Here is a 24,918-nt window from a genome sequence, read left to right as displayed (position 1 = left end):
CCCCTTCCGGATACCTAGAAGCTTCAATCTGACTTCTTAGCACTTAGTCCACAGGAAAAGTGGAAAAATCTGGCGACGGCCGATGAAAAGTCTATTGAAATCTCTGTAAGTGCAAAGCGCACCTACTGTCTACTTAAAAACGTTTACGCACACTGATCACATGCACTTTTTTTTGTTAATTACGTCAGCAACTCAAATCAAAGGTGTTTTGTTTTCCCTACCATGCTATGATGTTTTAACTATTTCAATTTAATAAATAATACATTGAACATAATATTTCAACATGAAATAAAATTTTATTGCCTTTAATAAAATAAACATTAAAATTTAATTTTTAAATTCTACCGCGCTATATATTTTCCTCTCTGCCGTTTATTTAATTTATTCATTTTTCTCGGTGAGATAATAGTTGCCTTGAGATTCTTCATCAGTTCAATCTTAGTGGCTGTTAAAACAGACGTATTGCAGTCTACCCTATCTGGGCCCCACTGATGCTTCAGCTGCCCTGTGAATCTACACTTCCCTGTGTGGGGGATGGTATGAACATGCAGGATGTCTAGAGCTGAAGTAAGTAGCCCTATGCTTCTTCCTTGTTCAATTTTAGTAGCAGTCAGAACAGAAGTATTAAGGTCTGCTCCAACCTCTCTGCACTAAAAACTTTGAGCAATATCATATTTCTGTTTGAAAAACTTAGGCCTGCTAAAACCTTTTTTTTTTTTTCTTAATTTCCTTAAATAAGACTAATAAGCCCTTTATTGCCAAAACTTTTAGGTCTACAGATTGAAGGCAAAACTGGAGAATGCCCAAACTGAACAGGAAAGCGTTCGCGAGGAGTACGAACGCGCTCAAGCGACTATTTCCCGTATGCATGCGGATCGTGACAAGGCTGTACTAGAGCTCGAAAAATCTCGCGAGGAACTGGAACGGACACAGGCCACATTAGGTAAAGCGCAACTGCAGCAAGAAAAACTGCAGAACTCTCTGGACAAAGCTCAGTCCGAAGTTGACAAATTGCAGGAAAGACTGGACAAGGCGACTGGAGAAATAAGAAGAGTAAGTATGCGTTTGTAATGGGCAGCCTTAAACTTTACCCTAAATTGCCATAAGTCAGTACAATACAGATTTATTCCTATTAATGTATTACAAGTGGAATTTTAAACTTGTACCTAAAAAAAAAAAAAAAAAAAAAAAAAAAATGCTGTAAGTCATATTAACATAACTACAACAGTGTTTCTCTTTGAATTCCTTGATTACAATGCTCAAATCTAACATCTGTGAAATGTTAAGCAAAAATACTGCCTTGCACTTGACACTGCTCCAGATTTTTTAAGTAATATTAACTGTGATTACATGCTTGTAATGTACACAGTCCCAGGTTAGTCGATACGTAGAGGTCGAACCATTGTTCAATATAATCAGACTTACAACCTTTACTACAATGTACGGTCATTATAATTTTCTTTATTGCAGATGCAAATGGAAAAAGAGAAGCAGAATTATGATTTCGAGAATGTACAGTCCCAACTAGACAAAGCTCTCGGACAATCGACTAGATTACAAAAGGAAAAAGAAACTGTACAGCTAGAAGCGGATCGACTGAGGGATAAATATGAAAAAGTTCAGGTAAGGATCAATGCCTAGTCATTTCGAAGATTCGGCCATTTAGCCTCTTTAAAAAAAATTGCCGAACTCTGTGGGGACCTAACATTACAAACTAGGTGTGTTTATTCTCACTACTTATTAATAGCAAAACAAACTCGATTGTCTCAATATCAGTAGCGATATATGTTTATCAGAAAAACCCATTATGGCCGAAGGTACTTGCCGGTGTGTTTGTTTTTCCTCTCGTAAGCAGCAAAACTACTTGGTGCGTCACATCTCAGTGGCGAGATCTGTCCAAATAATCTTAATCAAACATTTCCCTGCAGTGGCTGGACATTTATGTTGTGATAAAATTTGACCAAATCACCTTAAACAGTCTATCTCTTCAAGGAGCAAAGAATTGGTTTTTAAATATATTTATTTTATAAACTATTGGTATACATACAGATAGTCTTATTTAGAGAAAAACAGCAAGTTGCGGTAAAAGAAATATTCTTGTTATGGTTCTGTGGACACTTACCAAAGTGAGTACCAACTCAATATCCTTATGTCTGTTCCAGATTATCTTGAGCAGATTACAGAAGGAAAAGGACACTTTCCAAGAGGATTGTGAAAAATTGCAAGAACGACTTGAACTACAGCAGAATCAACTTTCTAAAGCTCAGCGTGATCGCGATAACATGCTGACCGAGCTAGAAGTCTTCAAAGAAAGATGGGAGAAGACTACACAATCACAGCAAAAATTCCAAGTAAGAAATTGCTCTCAAGAGATATTTAGGGCGGTGTGTCTCAAACGTCATAAATAGTGATAGATTGAAAAGAGGTTCTTATTAATTTTCGTTCTTTTTATTTCCACAGCTAGAAAAGGATGAAATGCTGACAGAAATCGAAATTCTAAAGGAGAAGTTGGAGAAAAATCAGATAGTCTTACAAAAAGCACTAGAGGATAAGGACACAGCCAACAAGGAATTCGAGCGCATGTTGGAGAAGTATGACAGGCAGGTAGCTCTGAACCTCGCAGGGTTAATACTCATACGATTACACCACCACTCTGACGCGATTGTATCAGGGTTACAACGCAGATACTTACTGTGCTCTATTTGGGAATTTTGTTGATAAAAAATCTTTTGCTCTTTTATTTCATAGGTCTCAAGGCGAAGTTTATCGCCTACAAAATCGTTTAGAAGCGGCTGAAACCGAAAAAGATCGCTTAGAATTAGAAGTGGAGAAAATACAGATTCTGCAGACAAAATCTCGTGAAGAAGTCCGCAAGACACAGGATGAAACCCAGCGAATCCAAGAGCTTTACGACCGAGCGATGCTGCAGTTGGGTCGCACCAAGGAGTCTGAAGATAAGTTCAAAGAGGACATGGATCGAATGTCCGTAGATTTGGATATGATGCGAGAAAGGTAAATTTTAATAGATTTGTTGAGTGCTCTTGCAAATGTACCGCATACGCAAGATTAATTATACCTTGAACTTTAAAGTATCCCATGTCTGTGAAAACCTTAATTCCAAAAATCTACCAGAAACATAAATTTGTATCTGGTTACAGGTACGATAAGACTCAAATCGAAATGAGACGGGTTCAATCTGAGCGTGACAAGCTACAGGCAGACTCCGACAGAACGCTGTTCGAGTTGGAACGAGCGCACTCACAGTTGACTAAGAGTCAAAGTGCTTATGAGAAGAGCCAGGAAGAGGTTGCAAGATTATCCTTGGAGTTAGAGAAATTGTATGATAAGCAAGACAAAATGCAAACTGAACTCCGCAAAGGACAACTGGAAGCGGAACGATATCATGCTGAAATGGATAGTCTTAAGGAAGAGGTTCGTTTAAGCAAATTTAATTGTGAATTTTGGTTTAACTCTCAAACAAACGGATCACATACTGTGTTCCACAACAGTGTGAGTTCATTAATTAAATCTGTACTGACTAATAAATAAATTTAATCCAACAAATATTCAATACTCAGATAATTCTTACTTATTTGAAACAACTTTTCAATATTTCTCAATTTTATAGGTATTTCCTTAAACAAGGATCTTGAATATTTTTATCAAATAACATGAAATATAAAGTCTGGTATGATGTATTTAGGCAGTGTAATTTGTTTTATGCAGATTGAACGTTACGCAGCCCGTGCAGGTAAATATCAGGATACACAGGAGAGAAGCAAAGAGGAGATGGAACGCCTGAGAGATACTGCTGAACATTTACGCTCAAAATATCAACACGAATTAGAGCGTGCTGACAAGTTAAGTCAAACCAACGAACGACTTGAGACACGCTTACATGAGGTATGAACATTTATAAATTACAATTCTCAATTTTTAATATTCTATGTGATTTTTTTTTTAAGTGTGTTATAAGTGAATGACTGAGAGTGCTATTGTTGAGGGATGTATTTATATCTGATGTATTTATTGGTCAAGTGTACAGGTTGTAACTCTAATTCGAAAGGTGACTATGATGTGGCCGCCATTTGGAATGTCCAACTCTACTCTAGTCTTACATTTACCCTCAAGTCCAGTTCTACTGGAGTACGAGACAATTACTAGAGCAGGGCTAAACTAGTGTCATGCGCCCAGCACTATGTGGGTTGCAGCTGCATAATAAGCTGTTCAAATACTGTTCTAAGGAAATAGTTCTCACTCAAAGAGCCACTTTCCAAAACATGATAGGTTTTCTAATGCAGAAACTCTGTGAAATCACAACATTTAACTGGGTACTGAGTTCGGAAAAATTAGAGAAAGAAATTTTTCTAATTGCAATTTAAGGATCAACAGGCAACTGAAGGGCGCGGCTGCTACTTACTGATACTAGTATACAACGTCCTTTTAAGAGAGAATACCTAGGCTTGGCGAATTGAGACTAGAGACTTGTCCTCGTTCGTGGGAGAGGAAATTTGGCCCCCTTCCATACGTTCAGTCTTGGGCTGAAGATAAGCAGATAATGATTTGTTGCTAAAACATTGATCTTCGTGGCACTGCCGTGTTGTGAGCTGTCATTTTGTTGTTAAATGTAGTTAAAGGTGCCTACATGGAGATCCCGGAAGATTATTTTAATCCATTGGTTGAAGAATATATTGACCGTTGCGTAAGCAATATGGAAGAACGACTGGGAACAGCTAAAAGACAATAGCAAACCAATCCTAATTTTTTTCTTTACTTTCTTTTATACCCACCTAAATGAATAATTACAAGCGCGTCCAGTTATCGGAATTGGTTTCTGATCTACTACAGATAACGGTGGTGAAAGTCATATTAAAATAATTTGCTTGTCATTCTAGCTAATATTTCCGAACTATCCCTTCGTTTTTGAAGTTCATTTTAATTAGGGCAGTTCATTAGCATAACCAAGCTATGCTATATCTATCGTATAGGTGATCATCCAATCTAATATTTCCTATTTTTATTTCTTTTTTTCGAATTGCTTTTTAATTTTTCTTACTATTCTAATTATTACTTGCCTTGCAGGTACAATTAGAATTAGACTTGAGCCGTGCAGAGATCACCAAACTCTCGGACGCCCAGAGCAAGAATCAAGACGAGATGGAACGATTGCACATAGAGTGTGAGAAGTTAAAAGATCGACAGGAGAAGTTGCAACTAGAAAATGATAGACTACGCGCGGATATGTCTAGTAAAGGTAAGTGCTTTCCCAAATTCTCTTTGATCGAAAATTTAGAACTCTGAAAAAGGTGTATATTTATCTAATTTAGTTTTTGGGTGGCTGGCATTATTTTACACACACACACACACACACACACACATATATATATATATATATATATATATATATATAAATGTTTACTATTGAAGGGTACTTATATAAAAACCTTCTTATCCTTCATTTCCTTTAATTGGTATCAATAATAGATAATAAAACAAATATTTTATGTACATAATGCAATAAGCAAGTGTGTATTAGTGTATTAAAAATCATGCAAAATGATTTTTCACAATGTAAATATTTGCATTTTGCTTGTTATAATTATAATTTCAATTACCTAATGTAATTTATCCTTTAATGCCTTAAATTTATCGATGTTGCATACATAAAAAATATTTTAAAGTTTTATCCTTTCAAAAAAAAAAAATCAAGACTCGTATGGTACTGCGATTATTATTACTTTACACTTGTATAGTAAACCTAGAGTACTAGGGTTAAACTCATCAAGAGAGAAATGAAATGGCACCGAGATGTTCGGAATTTTTATCCCGAAAACTAGCTGGCATGGGAAGATCGACGTCATTCAAGCGTTTTTCTTTCCTTCTGGTACGAATCCTGTGTTAGAAAAAAGACTGATTGAAAAAATAAATAAAATGAATTGTAGGTGGTGTAGACTTAGAGACCGGCCTACTTAGAGATCGACTAGATAAAATGCAATTAGCTCGTGACAAAGCGGAGAATGAGGTTGCCAGAGTACAACGAGAAATGGAGAGATTGCAGTCAGAGAATGATCGACTGGCCAGAGCCGGTGTAGCTGCTTCCGTCAGCGACTCAGAGATGGATCGCCTGCGAGATCGTTTGGACAAAGTGTCTCAATCTAGAGACTCTGCTGAAATGGAGGTGAAACGTTTACTTAGAGAGCTGGAGAAAGCTCAGTTGCATCTAGGTAAGAAAAAAAGTCAGTTTTACTGTTTGCCTTAGACGCGTATCCGGAATTTTGATCCCATGCATATAACAGATGTTTTCTCTACAAATTGTTCTTTCTAAAGTTTTGATTTTCCATAATTTTCATAGTAAAACTAATAAATACGTTAACTAATAAATAATATTAACTAAATGGGGTAAACGCGTGGCTTTACGTCCAGCAACCGATCAGGTTTCGGGGAAAAAAGCGAATAGGTTTCATAATTCACATAAATTTTTATTATCAACATATTAAATAAAAATAAATATTAAAACCCAAACCGGGAATCGAACCCAGTACCACAATACACCTTAGATTTGCTCAGATAGCGGCCGGCAAACTCGGCTACCGTAGCGCCTTATTCGGTAACTCAACCCGTCCAAAAACTATCCTCACTGCGATTTTTATTCTCCTCACAATTACCCTAAGCTTTCATCTAAAGAGCCGTTCCAGCTTATAATACTGTTGAGAACGTTGGTTGACAGTCTCACCAGATTTATTTATTAATTACTTATTTATGAATATGAAATTTTCAATTGAAATTCCTTGATGGATGAATATCAGTGCACGGTAGTGCCATGCACAGAAAAGCTTCTTTCAAGTTTTCTATAATGTAGGCATTCACCAAAGGGTTAACCAGTATGGTTTGAAACTTCTTCTCATGAAATATTCATTTTATTGGGAATCTGGGGGAACTATAACGTTACGCTTCCTTCAACAGTATAATTTATTGCAGTAAACATACATTATATGGAAGAAAATTAACGTTTAGTAATAATTCCCGTTGCGTAGAATGTTCTTGATAGGATTTGAAGAATTAATAAAGTTGGTTGACTGTACTACCAGTTTCATTTATTATTTATTTATTTTTAATTTATTTATTTATTTATTAAGGCAAATATCAAGAGAATACCGAAGCCGCTCAAATCGAATTCGACCGTATGTCCTCAGAATGTTCTAGGATGCATGAAAAATTAGAGTTGGCTAAATCGGAAATACATAAAGTGTCCGAAGAGAAATTGAGGCTTGAGGGAGAATTGCAGCAGACGAGAAGATTGCTGGATAAACAGTAAGTTTTTCTTTGAAGCTGCATTTAAAACATTTTATTTATTGGAAACAGCATCTAGCCTCTTCTTGTGAATTACGGAGATTTGCGGTTAGATGTCTGAGACAAAAATCCAAAATTACAAGTACAGTGCACTCGCTGCAGCATCTGGCATTGTTTACAGATCCGGTGCACTTGGCTACCTCTAGACTATGGGAATGTAAAAAAGAAATGTGGATAGTGGCGTATGAACTTATTCTTTAACAGGCCGTCAACACAACATATATTCCATTTCTCTTTAAGAATCCACCTGAAATGCTTCTATTCACACTCTGGCTTAAATGAGTAACTGATCAAAATCATGGCCATCACCCAGTTGAAAAGTGGCTAGCGTTATCCATCTTCTTTCAAAATTGCAAATAAGACTTTGTTCCAACAAGACAAGTTTGGCCACACAACACAGCTTCTGTCTACTTTAAGAAAGAACAAAATTGTAGAACTTGATGGTCTTATGATCTTTTTGCCACCATCTTGCAGTCAACCAGAGCTTTTTTCACAGTCCTGAGTGTTTCACTACTTTTTTGTACTTCTATCTTCTTGTCCATAATGAACTTTTATTGCGCTCTCCGCACATCCATCCCAAAAAAAGAGATTCATAATCATAATGTAACGAATCCAAAAGAAAAAAAAAATAGAACTAAAGCTGTCAATTCCCAATACCACCGTCTTATTAAAAGTTTTGCACTGAAGGCCTAAAGGTTATTGTTAATAAGTTAGTCGCTGGGCGCATTTTACTGTACTGTAAGCGCACGGTAATAACACTAAATGTGAATCTAACAAATATTTGTTTATTAAAAAGTTGTTTTTACCTTTCTTCATGCCCTCTCTAAATAAATATTAAGGTACTCCTCAGGATGGCACGTCCCACTGGTTGAGAATCTCTAGTCTAAAGTCATCAGCAGAAAATTTTTGAATAAAAGCCAAGGGATGATACAAGCGAAGGGTCTACTCAGATGGTAGAAAAATTCATAAGAATCTTTCTGCATTCATTGCACAATGACTTTATGATGCCTTAAGATGCTCAGCCTTAAACTGCAGGAAGATGTACGCACTTCAGAGCCATGCTTGACTTTCCTCTTGTTCTGAAAAGTTTCTAATTCAGATTTACCTAGCACATGTTACTGAAATTGAATTGTTTCTTCTTTCTCAGAACTACAGACTTAGATTTCCGGTTGAAAGAAGAACTGTCAAAAGCTAATCATGAACGTGACCAGGCAATTAGAGAGCTGGATCTGGCAATGAAGGAACGCGATAAGTTGCTTGCGATTGTTGAGAAGCGTGAAAAGCAAGTGGAGAAACTGGAGCACCAGTTGGGCTCGCTGGAGACAGATATCAAGCAGCTGACAGCGGAGCGAGACCAGCTAGTGCTGCAGTTGGAAAAGTCGCAAGACATGTTGGTCACCTTCCAGAAGGAGTTGCAAGAATCGGAGTCGAGGTAGGTACTAGTTACTGCTGCTTGCAGGAAGATTGGGTGGCTGATACCGTAGAGAAAGGAATTAATTAGGCCTTACATCCATAGTTACTTATATTTTTGATCCGCTTTCCATTCTCTCTCAGTGGGCGAGTGGATGTCTGCAGATCTTATCTCTCATATTGGTTTTGCTATCAATTAATGTAAAAAATGTATTAAATTTGTTTTCTATCTAATTGAAACAAATGGTTAAAGCCACATATGTTGAGAAATAACACTATTATATATGTAGATATTGGTGAAGTCTTCGGTGCACGGTTATAGCATCATACTGTTTCCCGACTTCGTTTCTTAAAAAAAAAAAAAATAATGCTTCACTACTGTTGCCTTGTTGATGGCCATGAGCAGGAGGGTTGATAAAAGAACAAGAAGAGAAACAATTCGCTTTGCCTTTTTAAGAAAATAGTTGCTATTCGAATACCGTTTTTACTTTTTTTCTTTGTTTGCCTGTTCCACATCCCCACTAGCTCCTTTCGACCTCTTCGAAATAGGTTTATAGCTTGGTTGATATCGTTGTTTAATCCTGTTTACGTTCATCTTCAATCTAGTAAGAGGTTAATACCTTTGCTTTTCTGTCTTTACCAATTTCGTTCCAGTTGGTATCAGTCATCAAACTTGCAGATAAATCATCCTGTCTGTTTAACTCCCTCAGCCGATTGTCTTGAGAACTGTGGTCTCAGGGTCTCGTGAGGCACTTTGTTCAGCCCCCTTACGGTCTTAAATAAACTACCTTTTCAAAAGATCTGCCCATAAAAAAAAATTAAGAAATCAAAATCTGCTGAAATCATTCTGCCATTAATTTCTGAGAAGTTACAATTAGTGTGAGTGAGTGTGTGATTATGAGCTTGAGTGTGCCTGCGGTAAGCAGCTACATCAAGTGGGAAGCGTGTGAGACGTTAAAGTGTTGCCTGATATTTTTTTTATTTTTTTTTATTTACTTTTATTTTTATTATTTATTTATTTATTTGTTATTATTTATTTATTTATTATTTCTTTTTTTTTTTTTTGTAATTGAACTTGGTGTATTAAGTTACATGGATGGATATGCAGATTGGAGAGAGAACGTGACGAGGTGGCCAGGCTTAAGGCCGAACAACGCCGGCAAACCGGCGCTAGGGAAAGTGTGGACCGCGACGTTGGTCGCATGCAAGCGGCACTGCAGACGAAGGACCAGGAGGTAGCCGCCATCCAGGTCGGATTGAACGCCAAGGAAAAGGAGCTGAACAAGCTGAACCAACAGCTGCAGGCACAGACTCTGCAGTTTACCAAGGATAAGGCTGCCTTCGAGAGCGAGATGGCGCACTGGGCTAGAGTCGTTGACAGTGAGAAAAAGCGAGCAGATGAGCTGCAAAAACAGCTACAATCACTGCACTCAGCTCAGACTGCTTCCACTAATGAACTAGCTAAAAAAGTGAGATTTCTTGAGAGTTGAGCTTATTAATGTGATTTGTCCCAAGTAAGCATCTTGAGTAGGCGAGCTTTCTAAACTGGATAAAACAATTTTTATTATTACATTTAATGTAAATAAAGCGAGAAATAGCTTTACTTTGCGTAAATTAAATAATTTTACTTCAGATCTTTTATATTTTAAAGAAAAGCAACAAGAGAATTAGGCAAATGTTGTTTGTGTTGAAACAGTTTTTCTGCTAAAACTTGATGAAAACTATTCTATCAAATAAAAACATATTCTGTCAGATAGAATATAGATTTTTTCTGAATCTAACTTTTGGCGAAAGGTTCTTAATTTGAAGTTTTTATTAGAATTTTCAAATGTAAATTTATCCGAAAAATGAATTTTCATATTTCAAAATTTGAATTTTTTCATTGTTTAATCATCAGCTTTCTCAAGGAAAACAAAGTGATTGTTTGCAGAATCATGTAATAAAAATCTGCATTTCCGTAAATTGTTATGCAGGATGAAATTTATTCCCTTAGATTCAAATCGTAACCGATGTGATCAAAAACTATTGCCAGTTTTATTGCATCAGTAATATTGAAAATGTGGTTAGTTCCGCAGTGCTGAATAAAATCAAAAAATATTGTCAATGATTTGGTTCTCCACGGAAATCATTATCAATATTATGCGATCCATTCGGCTCTCTCTTTGCAGAATGCCTTTACTGAACACATTAAACCTAGTTTTGTTGAAATTAACCAAGCAGTGGTAAACCGATTTCTTAATTATAGACCAAACTAACCTTCCTTACTTTTTTGGTTTTTAATGGCTAGCAGTCAGTACACTTATCAGAACTCGTAATTGCATCCTAGCAACGTGAAGAAATAGATCTAATATCCCAAACTGGCCTAAATCCTTTTCCTTATTAAAAGATGGTGTCCGTTCAAAGTACATCCCATTCCTGTATTTTTCATTCCTTGTTACAAAACTGCTTCGTGACAGCTACAGCTGCCTTGGGGCCCCAGAAGTGTTGTGGGACTTATCTTAGCCATCTCCTCTGGTCTCATGTTGTTTCAAGACAAGTTCAGTAACTAAAAAAGCTTCTTGTTATTCCTCCTTAGTTAGACCAGAAAGTCTCCTATATTCTTCTCTCTCTAGTTTAGGGTTTCAGCATGGACTGCTCTAAGCCTCGTGTCTGATTATAAACTACGCTTATTTTGTATGGCATTTCATAAAAAATAATAAACATTTCTCTTTCTTTGTTACTCATCAAACCGGGCAGACACATTCAACAATGCGAATAACACGACCTAGAAAACACTGACTTTCTTTGCAGGCCAGCGTATTAGAACAAGAACTGATGGCAACCCGCAAGGAGTACCTTGAGAAACGAGAGCAATTGGAGCGTAAAGTACAAAATTTAGAGAAAGCTTTGCAGGAAGAGCAGACTGGAGGTTCAGCGGCTAAGGATGTACAGAGACTGTTATCTGAACTGGACAGATGTCAGGCGGAACTGAAAAATGGCACGATAGAACGCGAGAGGCTACAGGCTCAGTTAGAGATGCTGGTCCAGGAATTGGAAAGAAACCAGGTAACACTGTAGTATGTGCCACAGCTATCCCTTTGGTTAGAGTGGAGGTTCTAGGTGCCCCAGTAGACTTGGGATCCGCGATAGAGGCCTCCTTCCTGGTGCCACTTTTTTTTCGGGACTCAAGCACGCTCCAGCTTCGCGGCCTTTTTTTTCGCCTTCTGCCTCCACTGAACACCGCTAAGACTGGTTTAGTGTGTATCACCCAAGCGGCTAACTTCTCTATAGAATCAATGCAAGCAACACCCACAAAAGCTGTCACCAACAAAATAAAAAGACAAAAGAAAAATTAAGTCCAGCGTTTTTCCCCAGTTTTTACTAATTTTTCTTCTGCGATCTCCAAGTGCCAGGGGTTTCATATTGCATACTAGCGATTACGGTGCAATCTGACAAGGTTTTAGAGATGTTGCCTTTAGCCTACCCATAGTGTTAACTGGATACTATTGAACCTAGGAGATATTTGTCCTATAGTGCCTATTGAGGAAGCATAAAGCTAGATTAAGTTTGCAAGTGCACTCGGCCTAGTCCGGGGCAAGACCCGTTACCATTTAAATATCAATACCAGCATTTCCGTCGTTTCTACAGCATTTTTAATTGATACAGAGTTGGCCCAGGTTAGTGCAATTTCTTGAACTATATTTCTACGATTTTTTTTGTTTTGTTTCTTACAGATGGAATTACGCGAGGTGAGTAAGCGAGGCGGTCAGGTGAGAAACGAAGACATGGCCCTCAAGAAGCAAGTCGAGGATCTGCGCAAACAACTGGAGGAGACCAGGCGTCAGAATGAGGAGATGCGACATAAACTGGAAGATCAACGGAAGGCCGTGGAGACTCGAGCCACCCAGCTCGACGAGAAAGAGAAAGCTTTGATAGAATTCGAGATGAAGCTCAAGAAACGGAAAGAACAAGTCAACAAGGTAGTAATGACGTGTGTGTGTGTGTGAGTGGTAGTGTGTGATTTAACTACGAAACCCAAAAATTATTGCAACGAGTTGGTGGTTTTCACCTAAAAAAAATAAAATTGCATGCAAGTTTCTTTATTGAGTTAGTTTTGCATGAGCACTAGGTCTTAGTATAAATCTCGTCTATTCTATTGACCACTTCCTCTTTGTATGTGTTTGGTATTAGAGCGAGGACAAAGGCGAGGCTGAAGAACTAGCTGCACTCAAAAAAGAAGTCGAAGCAAGTCGTGAGAGCGCTCGACATTCTCAGGAAGAAGCCGAACGTCTTCTCCAGTTGATGCAGATGACCCAAGAAGAACACAACGCGAAAGACAAGATGATTCGCGAACTCCAAGAGTAAGTATTTGATGTAAACAATGTTTAAACCACTCACTCGGGTGCCTCGAAACTCCTTGACTGATATAGTGGAAAGACTAGCTACGGATAGAACATTAGAGGAAAATCCCTCGGTAAGGTTTTTTTCAAACCCTTTTGCGTTCTTTCTACTGTCTGCAGCCTCAAATATGGGTATTCATCTGAAAAAAGCTTAGAGAGAATCTAGTTTATATTACTGGTTCTGTCCCAGATGAGTTGAAATCAAGTCGAGAATTTTTTGACACAAAAATTGAGGATTTCAGCGCCATAGACCAGTTCTTCTTCTATGAGAGCCAGTTCCTCATAAACTCAAGAAATCTGTAAGAAGAAGCTGAAAATAGTTGTTATTGTAAAGCCTTATGTAGATAGCTTTTCCCAGAATCTTTTCCATAGAACTACAATCTGAAAAGCTACCACAGATAGTTTGCCATAGGTGTAGGGCTTCCTATTTCTAGTGTGCTGTCATTCCTTGTAGTGTGGTCACTATTCTCAGACTAGTGCTTTAGGGCTGGACAGTGAATGTGAGCTACTAGGTACTTTGTGGGCAACATCTTCCTGACATACATTGTTCCCACCTTCGGACACACATTGTTCCCATGTTTAAAAGTAACATTGTAACAGTTTTCAAAGAGAAAAATGATTTAAAGAATTGTGTTTCTTAGCGCTTAAAAAAGCGAACATCTAAACAAAATAGAGAAAGATACTAGAAATATAATTGTTTACTTGTCTGATCTTAACACTTCTACAAAAGGAGAATTTTTAGTTTGATATACTTCATACTCGGGCATCCGAGTGTAACAACTGAATAGTAAAAATTACAATAATTGCATAATAATGAATTTTTCAGCGCATTAAAAAATGCACAAGCCAAATTAAAAAATTTACAAACTGCCAACGCACAACGGGAACAAGCACGAAAAGCTGAAGAGGTAAGTAGTGACATCTTGACCAGAGACCCCTACGATTTCTTAGTTGTAGCTTTTCAATGTTAATAGGGATAGCGAAAAAAAAATTGTCAAATTATTATTTTTATCGAAAAGCGGTCGTTCTTGCTTAAACATTCTATTATAATGCTTAATTCGTTTGATTTTATTATGAAATTATATAATTATTTATAAATAAGTATTATTACGTTTTATCTGTTTTCTAATTTTGTAAATTTTCTCTCTCTCCCATCACCACTTTCAATCTTCCACTCACAAAATTTCATTTTCTCCCCCCCCCCTCTCTGGACAAATTAAAAACAATAGGCTGGCCCAGCCGGGTTCTTAAAAAGCTTCTTTTAATAAAAATTTATAGTTTAGTAAATTTTTTTTTCTTTTTCTTGTTCTTAAACCTAAAATAAAATGAAATTAAAAAACAATTTTAATGTATAAATTTTTTCGCGAGGAAATGTTTTTCTAACTTTTCGGGAATAATCAATTTTTCATTTAAAAGATGTCTCCAAAATTATACACACACAAAATTAAGTAAAATATATTTGTGAGACATCTTATTGCTAAAATAAGAAAATTAATAATCAGTATTACAAATAATAATAATAATAATAACAGATTAACAATAAAAATTTCAATTTCAATTAAGGAAAAAACTATATTTTTTTTATAAAAAAATAAATAAATAAATAAAATCCATTGGCCTCACTTCGTAAAAGAGAAATTTTTGAAATTTCTATTTGTTGTACAAAAATTTCTTTAAAAAAAAAAATAATAATAAACATGAATGTAAATTTCTAATTATTGTGACAAAACGAGTTTTGGATTGGTTCCAAAACTATTTAGTTATTTTAAAAAACTCCTTTCTCGGAAACGCTTGACAACCCGTAACAAAAAATCCCCCTAAGCCCTTTTTTCCGCCAACCCTATGCATTAAATTTTAAAAAATTAAAAGAATCCTCTCCTAAAAACAAATTTAGGTATACTTAGTTCTACACAGAGAAGATACAAGAGAGATTTTTGGTAACTCCTTTGGCTTAAACAAATGCAGCATAAAAAAAAAAAAATTAAACCAAACGCAGAGACGAGTTGGGCACTAAAAATTAAAAACTCACCAAACAATTTTCTTTTCTTTTATTGGGTCAGGTAAGTGGTAATTTATTACTTTCTCTTTACATATACTTTTGATAAAATGGCTTTTTCAGTTTTGGAAAATAATATTTATAAAAATAATTTGGTACCTCAAAAATTATTTGTATAAACAACATTTCTGACTTTACAGGACGGGCTCTCTCCATATTATTCGCCTCCCTGAAATCCAGAATCCTTAGTATTATGTCTTTCTTGGATTAGTTCATTTTAGGGTGTGCAGGAAAATGTTTTGAAAGTTCTACAACTCAGTCACCACTTAGTTTGTAAGAAAATAGCCACTTGGGCAAAGGGTGCAGTTTATGTCACTGTCCGGTGATGGACAGTGATGTCCCTATCGAGAGAACACTATCCGGAGGCCGGCAGTGCACTGAGAAAAGCTCCGGCCGCCAATAACCTATTGACGCGCCTTAAATCATTAAAAATAAAATAAATTAGGGATGGCATAAACACATCCCACAACACGCCTTCATCGATAAATCGATGTTATTGTAGGCAGTGAGAGGAAATAAATCAATAACTCAGGGTAATTTCTGTCTATGCATTGTGGACACCACAGAAAACAGCTAATCCAAATCGCGTGGTCAAAGAATTTGTTTAAAATGTTTTGAGCTCACTAATAGCTGTCAAAGCGAACATTGAATGAAAATTTAACCTTGAAACGGTACACTAGGAGTTATTATTATTATTATTCTGTCGGGAGGAACTAAGCACTACGCTATCTGAAGTACCATTTAGGCACTTCAAAGAAAGCAACAGCAACATAAGCCGAGTGTTGGACAACAATCCAGACCAGAGTAGAGCCCCGTAAGCTTTACAGCCGACAGAACAATGATCATTAGGGGAAGGAATCGAAGCTCTTCCACCATTAAGGGATCTAACCTGTAGTCTGAGAAACGACCGTGACACTCAAAACTTTATTTTACTATGAGCCCTGTTAGGTCGCTTGGACACCATTTTACATTGGTAACAGCCCACAAGCGTAAGGATTTCATTTGGATTTTTCATCCGTAAGGATTTTTGCTGTGAAGCCATCTATTCCTGGAGACTAGACAGACATGTGTCCAAAGCAGGTTCGTCATCATTAATGAGAAGTGTGACCAAATTTGGCCAACCTATCCCTTCATTTCCGAAACACCCGTATCACCTTGCACCCAGATCATAAGCACATCCTTTCTAGAAAAACTTCCTCTATTCTCTTTTAAATTTTGGCTCCAATTTCGAGGTGAAGAAAATTTTTTAAAGAGATTTCGAGACTAGTGCTTTTAAGATTTTAGTGTTTTTCTCTATAGCCTTATCAGATACTAATCCCTCTAGAAGCTGAGTTCCGTATCTACTCAACGATATACAACAAACGGTAGCATAAGCTCAGGCTGCTGACGGTTATCTTCTACCAAGAGACACGACCTCGTGTTCTCGTTACACAAAATATATCGCTACTCGAATCTATCCAATACCCTATTTACCACCCTTTAAGTATTGATACTGTAACCTCACGATATCAGTCTGTGACGGACTTACATGTTCAGAGATTCCTTTCTCAAATTGGCTGAATAGTCTGCCCTTTCATTCCCTGTAACGCCTCATGGGCTCTTATCCATGTGTAAACCTCTTTTTTTAGTAGGTTTACCATATTTATGACATCTAGCAAAACATGATTTGTTTGAGCCATGATTTCAATATCTTCTAACGAAGTATAAACACTGTCTGATAATCTTACAGCATCCTGGCAGAAATAAATTTCAAATCTTTAAGTTTTTCGTAACCGATGGAGAAATTTCGATGAGATCAGCCTCACGACAAGGCGCCTATTAAGTTTCTAAGGACACAAATGCTTTGCACTCACTGCTCGTAGCTAACATGTTTGCTTAGACAAGGGCTTTTTACACCTGCGGAGAAGTTACTCTACTTGGGGTAGTAGAAAAGAACCGCTGTCGTTATCCTTACATAACTCTGGAAATGATGAGGTTACGATAGACCATGCATTAACTCTACCAATTCTGAAAGTAATGTTAGAGTGTGACTTAGCAGGTGAGAATGTTATTTCCAAAATGTACAAAATCAGATTAAAACTAGAGGGAGAAGGTCGTCGTTGACATTTTGATGCCTCAAATAAGAGTAAAAAAATAAAATAAAAAAGGTATTATTACCAGTTATGAACTTTTTTTAAATTTCGGTGGATTATTGTTTCTTTTTTTTTGGTTTATGTGACTAAACTGTTTTTTTTTTACATGTTTTTTATTATCTATCATTTTCTCAACACTTAATTTGTTAAGATTTTTGTGTTTCATAGTCAAGAAAAAGTTTTATTTTTAAGGGGAAAAGTGTTAAGTATAATCAACATTAAAGATGGTAGATAGCAGGTCAAAAGCCATATGAAAATTGGTAATTTGTAGCATATGACAGTATTTTAGAATGAATTGTGTTCACTGCTTTGTATTCTGAATTGTGGGTGTTTAGACAAAGTATAAACTTATCAGTGATTTTTGTCTCTTTATATGTTATAACTGCATCATATTAAACACTATTAGCACCAAGTACCAATATTAGTGCAATAATCCAAATGTGAGAACACATAACATAACTAACTGGAAATGAAATGCTAATTACAGTAAACGTTATTGATGAAGTTATTTAACCATTAACCACACCATCTCAAGTTTTATCCTTTTCACTTTTATTTGAAGATCTACCCAGGATTATTGATTTTTTTCTTTTGTTTCTGAAAGGTATTACAACATTAAGCATGACTACTTTGACCACCAATCCAACTTCATGTTTCGCGAATTAGTAATGAAAGTGATTTAGTTATTCCAATCAGGTGACCTTGGCAACTTGTGGGCCCCTAACTTACCCAATGGAAACCCCTAACTCTCACTTTTAAACCTCTCACTGGTTTATTTTAGACATTCAGTCTCGTTACCGTACCCTCTTAAAGCCGTCGGAGACAGGTTTATAAATTTTTCCCTTTTATTGCTTCCACACTAAATTCCTCTTAATCTGCATTGTAAAAAGTGCGGGTATTCCCTAAAGTAGTGCGCCACCGACCTTGTGCACTGTTGACCCTGAGCCTACTGAATTTACCTATATGTTGAACAAGTAGCGATTCATTGGTGTATGACCACTAATCAGCGCTACAATGTTCCTTAGATCTTTCCTGCACTATTTGATGATCTAACTAGGAAACTATTGTAATAGCTCAAGACAGTTACAATTTAATAAAGATCTACCACCCTCACTCGCTGATGGATTATATTTGAACCTAAGTGGTATTAAATCATATGGAATGGTGTATTTTAAAGAAAAATAGTTCTAAAATTAAAAGTGCTACTTGGTTCTCGTAAAAGTATTATAAAACTACAGAGGATTATTGTATTAGAAATAATGGCTTTATTCTACTTAACCACTTACTTATCTAAATGATTCTAAGTCTTTCAATAAACAAATCGGACACATACACTAAGGGTAACTTTAAATGACGGATCCAAAATGAAATTTAATCAGGTTTTAAACCATTTAGGATGTTTATGTGTTATAGTAATGCTTTTCAATGTTACTGATTCAAGGACATTTTCAATGTGCAGATTACCTTGAACATTCAGTGCTAAACTCTAAACTGCTTCGAAGTAATTTCAAATGTACAAATTATCTTCCACATTAAGAATACGACTCTGATACGAAAACAACTTAAATGATAGTCTCCTATATTTAGAGCTACTAAAGCGTGACACTGAACTGATTTAAGGTCATTTTCAGTGTTGAATTTAACACAAGCATTAGCAGCACCTGTAATCAGTGTAAGCTTGCCCCTAAAGTGGTCCACCTCTAATGAGAAATGTACAGATCTAACACCTCATATAACTTAAGGGAGAACTAAGTTTGCCTTAAAACTGCCTGCGAGTCCTTTACACCGTACAGTCCTACCAGTTATGTAATTAAAAGGAAGTAGAACCTTCTAAACTGTCCTAAGACAGTACAATATGTAGAACTACCACAAAACTCCGGGTTCAGATTTAGTTCGGTGTAAGTTTGTAAAGAAGAAACTTATCCAAGTGTTATTTGTGGTGTACAGTAAACTAACAGCAATGATCAGGTAGTCCACAAGACTCGGACGTGAGTCGTCCAATGAATACTAATGCAGTCAAGAACAATGGAATGATCGCCTGATTTGTACTCATCAGGCGATTGTTACGCACCATCTTTGTTGCATGCGTAAAAACTCTACACCATATTGTAAGTTTACAAAATCATTTCTACTATCCTAAGTTTTGATGTCTAAGTAGGCTTTTTATTTTACTATCCGCCAAAGGGCATTTCTCTTAACTGCAATCCAAGAAATTCGCGCCGTATCAGTATAACTCATAAATTAGGGAGCTTACTTGAAATTCAAATTTCATATTGGGTTGGATGTCTTCTGCCAATGTAGTAATAACATAAGTCTCTGAACTATTATTACATAATATTATACGCTTCTAACTCATGTGTAATTAATAACTAAAATTCGATTTTCCAAACATTGGTTACTACTTAATCGATTTTTCAGTTTTTGCACACCCATTGCACATTGGCCTATCACTTTTTTCTGTTGAAAGGCACTAGCATCTCACCTTCCTCTGTAACAAACGTGTTAATGTGAATCTGTAGAGAATAGAAGCCACTAATCTAATTAAATTTCCATGTTGTTAAAAAGATTGTAATTTTGAACCTTGAGAATTGCAGTAAGAGGAATTCGTGTTACACCAGATTCTTCACCTCTTCTATTTATTTAAATTTTTGAATAAGTACTTTTTCAAAAAAACTTTTATAAAATTTTTTTAGAAGAAAATGAATTTTCGTGGGGTGGCATAAATCTATTACCAGGATCCCTGAACTTTTACAAAAGGTAAATCAATTTTATAATTTTTATATATAATATATATAATAAAATAAAATAAATTATATATAATATATATATATATATTAATAATATATATTATATTTATATATATATATATTATATATATAATAAAATAAAATAAATTAAAAATTAAATAAATAAAATATTGTTTTGAGGTCAGGTGGTGATCTTGAAGTTAGTGATGAGGTGGATAAAACGTTTCCAGCTTCTGTATACTGTCTGGCGCAAAAAGATTTCAAATTCGAAATTATTTCGAAAGGTTTGATTTTGAGTGGGACTAAGCCAAGAGGTAGGTATAGAATTTTATTAAATTGAAATATAGTTAGATTTTAATATTTTTGCGATCGCAGGCAAATTTTCTGAAATTTGAGATTTTTTTTTTATAAGTGTCAGGAAAAATGGTTTTAGGAAAATGAAAAATCGCAGGAAATTTACAATGGTATTTTAGAAATTCGCTCTTGCCATTTTATCTAAGCTTCGTATAATTTTGATTTTTAATAATATTTTTAGTACACCAATCTTGTAATTCTCTGAAGATGACAGGAAAACTTGTTGAAATAGGAAAAAAATATTTTTAAAAAATAGTGTTTTTATTTAATATTTTAGAGATATCGAAATAATTATTAAGAATATTTATGTTCCACTACCTGTAGTATTTAGTCTCAAATAACCGATTGGCTTCAAATGCGGAATTTTGACCTTGATTGTAATTCTTCTGGATCGTAATAAAGGAGCTACGTCGCTACAGCATATTGAAAAGGCAGTTTAAGCGCTCTTACCCAGGACCCTAAATAAAATGAATCTAATGTGCCTTGAGGGTGTACCAAATTTAAACGATTTGTTGCCTTTTCAAAAAAATGCTGAGTATTAGCAAATCGAACAAGTGTACCAACTACTTTCGGTAAGCTTAAAAAAAAAAAATTATCCAATCTGTACTTTCAAGAAAGAACACTTGCTTTTGTAAAGTAGAAATGGGCGGAAGTTAAACTCATTGATATTCCGGTGGGTTACTGTCACAGGATTTGACAGCAAGTTATCCGGCCAAAATCCAACACCCGCAAGTGTGCTATTTTATTGAAAAGATTTAAGCAGTTTTCTCACGTTATAAATAGTTTTAGTCGGTTTTACATGCTCTTATCGAAATGATGCTAAAATTTCGAATTTGAAGGATTTTGTCGAAAATGTTTTTACTTTATGATTTAATTCACACGTATACAGGTATGCAGGGTGACCAGAGTTGTATGCTCCACCCACTTTTTTTTTAAACGGCGGGAAATTTCGAAAAAATAAAAAACACATATTTAATTATTTTTAGTCTAGTTTATTTTCAGTGATTGTCCCATTTTTTTAAACCCCAATATCTCGAAATACAGTATCCAACCTTTTTTTCAAATGAAACGTATTTATATACAGGGTGTTCCATTTTAAGACGGCTCAAATGCATTTCATGTTTAAACGGTTGTTCTGAGCGAAAAAAGGTAGAGGAAAAATTTGTTACCCGTCACCTCTAGTTTCAGAATATGTGACTTCATTCCTGCCCGCATACGCGGCTGTCGGGCGACCAAAAGTGAGGGTTCGCAGTTGACCCCCATTTTTATATACACAGTTTTAAAGAGTATAAAAAAAAGCTTTTGCAGCATGAACTGTCTTGAAAGGTGCCTCCTCAGACTCGCAAGCCAGGTTAGCCAGGAAGTTATCAACTGCTCTCTGTATCTGAAGAGGCACCTTTGAAGGCACAGTACATGCTTCACAAGTTGAGTAAAGTGCATTATTTGATAAATTAAGGAATAACTTTGATCCTTTACATGAAAGATATTGATTACTTAAATATGTGGCAGGAGGTTACCAATTTTTTTTGTAATTAAACGCAACTCTCCCAAAATTGCCAAATAATTATTAAACCTTCTTGTTTGTAACAGATGTAAAATTAATTTTTAGCCACTTTGTGTTTGCTTGAGAACATCTAAAGCTCTTAACATTTGATTTTTCTTAGAAGAATCACTCGGAAAACGACTTATTTCCCGATATTAAGAAAAATACTAGCTTTACTGCCTTGGCAATATTTTTAGTAGAAAGGGGATGGAAAAATACATAGAAATGACCGTGCTCTTCTTTCTCTTTGATAACAAGTTAAAAAAATTGAAATATGATTAAAAATACCAGATTTTGAAATGGCCTAGCATCTTTAATTTTGCAGATATCGAATTGCGGTTTCCGGTTTCTTTCATTACTTTTTATACTCTTTATAACTTGTATATGAAAATGGAGGTCAACTGCGAACCCTCACTTTTGGTCGCGCGTCAGCCGCGTATGCGGGCAGGAATCTAAAATCAAGTCACACATTCTAAAACTAGAGGTGACAGGCAACAAATGTTTCCTCTGCCATTTTTCGCTCAGAACAACCGTTTAAGCATGAAATGCATTTGAGCCGTCTTAAAATGAACACCCTGTAAATATATTGTTATAGTAGACCTTGGCTTGAGAGAGATTCCGACCTTGAAATGTGTTCTTTTTGTAACTTCAATACCCGCGAAGAGATATATCATTTTCTGGGTGTGTGTCCTCTATTGGTGGAATTTCGAGTTCTTTATTTCAATAAGCGAACTCTTGCAAGGGATGAAATTATTGCTTATTTATCCGGCCAAGTAAATCCTCGCCCATTGATCCGCTATGCTCGTCATGCTTGGAGAGTTCGGTATATCTGGATTGTGGATTCTTATTAGAATTTATTTTCATATACATTTCATTTATTTTTTTGTATTATTTATTTTGAACTTTTTTCGTTTTTGTACTTTCTTATTTAATTTGTTATAAAAGTTGTTTTCTTCTTTTTGTTTTGTAGCAGTTCACTATTATTATTTTATGTTTATACTTTTTATTTATTTATTTATTTTATTCATTTTTATTTTTAATCTTTTTAGGTCTAGCTTTCTTTGTTTTATTGAGAAAGAATTTTTTTTTTCATTTAAACATTAGTAAACTCTGGCAGACGGCTGCATATTATACTTTTGTACCAAAAATTTAATTACTTATATACTTTTAAAAATAAAGTATTATTATTTTTATTATTATTATTATTATTATTATATTGTTATAGTACTTGAGCTCCTAAAAAAAACAAAAAATTTTGAAATCGGATAGGTTTTTAAAAAGTTACGGTAATTTAAAATATAAAAAACAAATTTCAGTATATTGTCAAAATTACGTTGTTTTTTTTAAAGAAGCTGTTCAAACTGGGCACGGTCAACGGATAGGCAAGCCAAAAATCCGGACTCCCACGGTTTGCTTGTAACAGCACTTATGGTGGCGAAGTCAAGATCTAGGCAGGCTAGAGTTGTTCTAGGTTATTTTGGAGGTGTGAACATTCATACGCCTTTTCTTACCACAGTTTATGTTTATGTAACGTTCTTCTTCTTAGACAGAGCTTCTAAAACCTGTATATGTTAAGATCCCCAGAAACTTACCGTTTTGAAAAATTTGAGTATAAGGGTTGATTAAACGATAAAAAGTACATAAATCAGCTAGTACCAAAGATTTCATTCATATTTCAGTTCGTAATTTCTGCCATTTAGAAACGTACGAAAAAGCTGATGTGTTTTAACCAAAATTTTATAACAATTGATATCATCTAAGTAATTTTACTGCATTAAATTTTCATTATTATTTTTTAGAATTTTAGATGTCACCGACTCTTATGCTGGCCATTTTCAATGACAAAATATTTGTTTAGTCAAGTGTAGCACCCATTTAACTTAGATTGAGTGTAATGAAAGGTATCAAACTATTCATGCTCAGGTTTTTAAAAAAATGCTAATGAAAAAATAATTATTATGACGTTATTATTTTTAAAAACATGCGTATACCAAAATACATTACCGATTTTTTTTTTAAATATCTTATTTAAGAGCAAGTTTAGAGCAGAAGTAGTAAGTAAACATCGTCGTTCATTCTTCGATTGAACTGATTGTTATTTCACTTTATTAAGTCGTTAAGCGTTAAAAATAAAACGTAATTAATCTAGTTTTTTAATATTAAAATTTAATGTAATTTTCTTCAATTACATTCTTAATCTAGATGCTCTACCCACAATGTTATTATACACTTATAAAATAGGTCAAGATACGCATATTTTTAGTATAGGCAATAATTGCTAAAGTACTTACTAATTATTGGATTATGAACCTTCTTTACAAGTATTCAATTAAAGGGACTACATTAAATTACAATTTATAAATGAATCATTATTACTAGTTATTTATTTGTCATTAACTGTGTGTAATTTATGTTCTCCTATTCTTCTGTAGCAATAAGTTATTATATTTATTTAGGTAATACTTTTTTTTGCCAGAAGTATTAGTATTGCCAGAAAGTAGAAAATGAAAAATGCAGGTCTTCCATTTTATTAAGGGCCAAAGAAGGCGTGGAGTGACTTACTGGGAGGATAGGCGTGGTTAAAAACAGTTCTCGCTTCTGATTGGCTCTTCTACCAACCTACTTTTCACACTCACATTCTTCACTGCAATTGGGAAATTCTTTAATGCTGATTATTTTTATGAAAAATAAAAGTATAATTTTTTACTAATTTTTCCTCCGTTAGGTATTTAATGAAGAATCTAATTATGCAATAAAACATTTTCTTAATTAAAACATAAAAAGTAGAAGTTTATTCTTGCTAAATGTCTTGTTTTCTATACTAATAATGTAAGAGTAAACTGGAAATTTGTGAATAATGGTTATTTTCATGCGAAGTAGATAAAAGAAAATTGTGGGTCCATGTTTCATGTTCGCCTAATGTTCCCCGCCATTTTGTATGCTTATT

General features: G+C 35.1%; 1 protein-coding gene and 1 long non-coding RNA gene across 7 annotated transcripts in view; both read left to right on the top strand.

Moving 5' to 3' along the window:
• brp (ELKS/RAB6-interacting/CAST family member bruchpilot) overlaps window positions 1-14,481 on the top strand; it is a 60,362-nt gene extending 45,881 nt beyond the window's left edge. For 5 of the 6 annotated variants that reach the window (XM_074137747.1, XM_074137746.1, XM_074137745.1 and 2 more), the window contains 17 exons: window positions 772-1,053; window positions 1,471-1,623; window positions 2,163-2,351; window positions 2,461-2,600; window positions 2,749-3,012; window positions 3,159-3,432; window positions 3,727-3,903; window positions 5,083-5,254; window positions 5,943-6,224; window positions 7,137-7,311; window positions 8,498-8,782; window positions 9,869-10,229; window positions 11,551-11,805; window positions 12,474-12,719; window positions 12,931-13,100; window positions 13,966-14,047; window positions 14,369-14,481. In XM_074137747.1, the coding sequence (XP_073993848.1) occupies window positions 772-1,053; window positions 1,471-1,623; window positions 2,163-2,351; window positions 2,461-2,600; window positions 2,749-3,012; window positions 3,159-3,432; window positions 3,727-3,903; window positions 5,083-5,254; window positions 5,943-6,224; window positions 7,137-7,311; window positions 8,498-8,782; window positions 9,869-10,229; window positions 11,551-11,805; window positions 12,474-12,719; window positions 12,931-13,100; window positions 13,966-14,047; window positions 14,369-14,404 (3,543 nt within the window). In that variant the 3' untranslated portion in view covers window positions 14,405-14,481. Of the gene's footprint in view, window positions 1-771; window positions 1,054-1,470; window positions 1,624-2,162; window positions 2,352-2,460; window positions 2,601-2,748; window positions 3,013-3,158; window positions 3,433-3,726; window positions 3,904-5,082; window positions 5,255-5,942; window positions 6,225-7,136; window positions 7,312-8,497; window positions 8,783-9,848; window positions 10,230-11,550; window positions 11,806-12,473; window positions 12,720-12,930; window positions 13,101-13,965; window positions 14,048-14,368 lie in introns of those variants that run through there. The other variant, XR_012461385.1, reaches the window with a different exon arrangement.
• Window positions 14,482-19,298: 4,817 nt separating this feature from the next.
• Window positions 19,299-20,390, top strand: LOC141459126 (uncharacterized). The gene is made up of 3 exons (XR_012461386.1): window positions 19,299-19,435; window positions 20,021-20,084; window positions 20,260-20,390. It is a non-coding gene; the product is annotated as an uncharacterized lncRNA (long non-coding RNA).
• Window positions 20,391-24,918: the final 4,528 nt, after the last annotated feature.

The sequence above is a fragment of the Rhodnius prolixus genome, unplaced genomic scaffold (assembly GCF_049639745.1).
Source record: "Rhodnius prolixus isolate KJV_2025 unplaced genomic scaffold, Rpr scaffold_11, whole genome shotgun sequence".
Taxonomy (NCBI): domain Eukaryota; kingdom Metazoa; phylum Arthropoda; class Insecta; order Hemiptera; family Reduviidae; genus Rhodnius; species Rhodnius prolixus.
The sequence above is the reverse complement of the archived record's forward strand: the minus strand, read 5'-3'. Positions and strand labels throughout refer to the sequence as shown.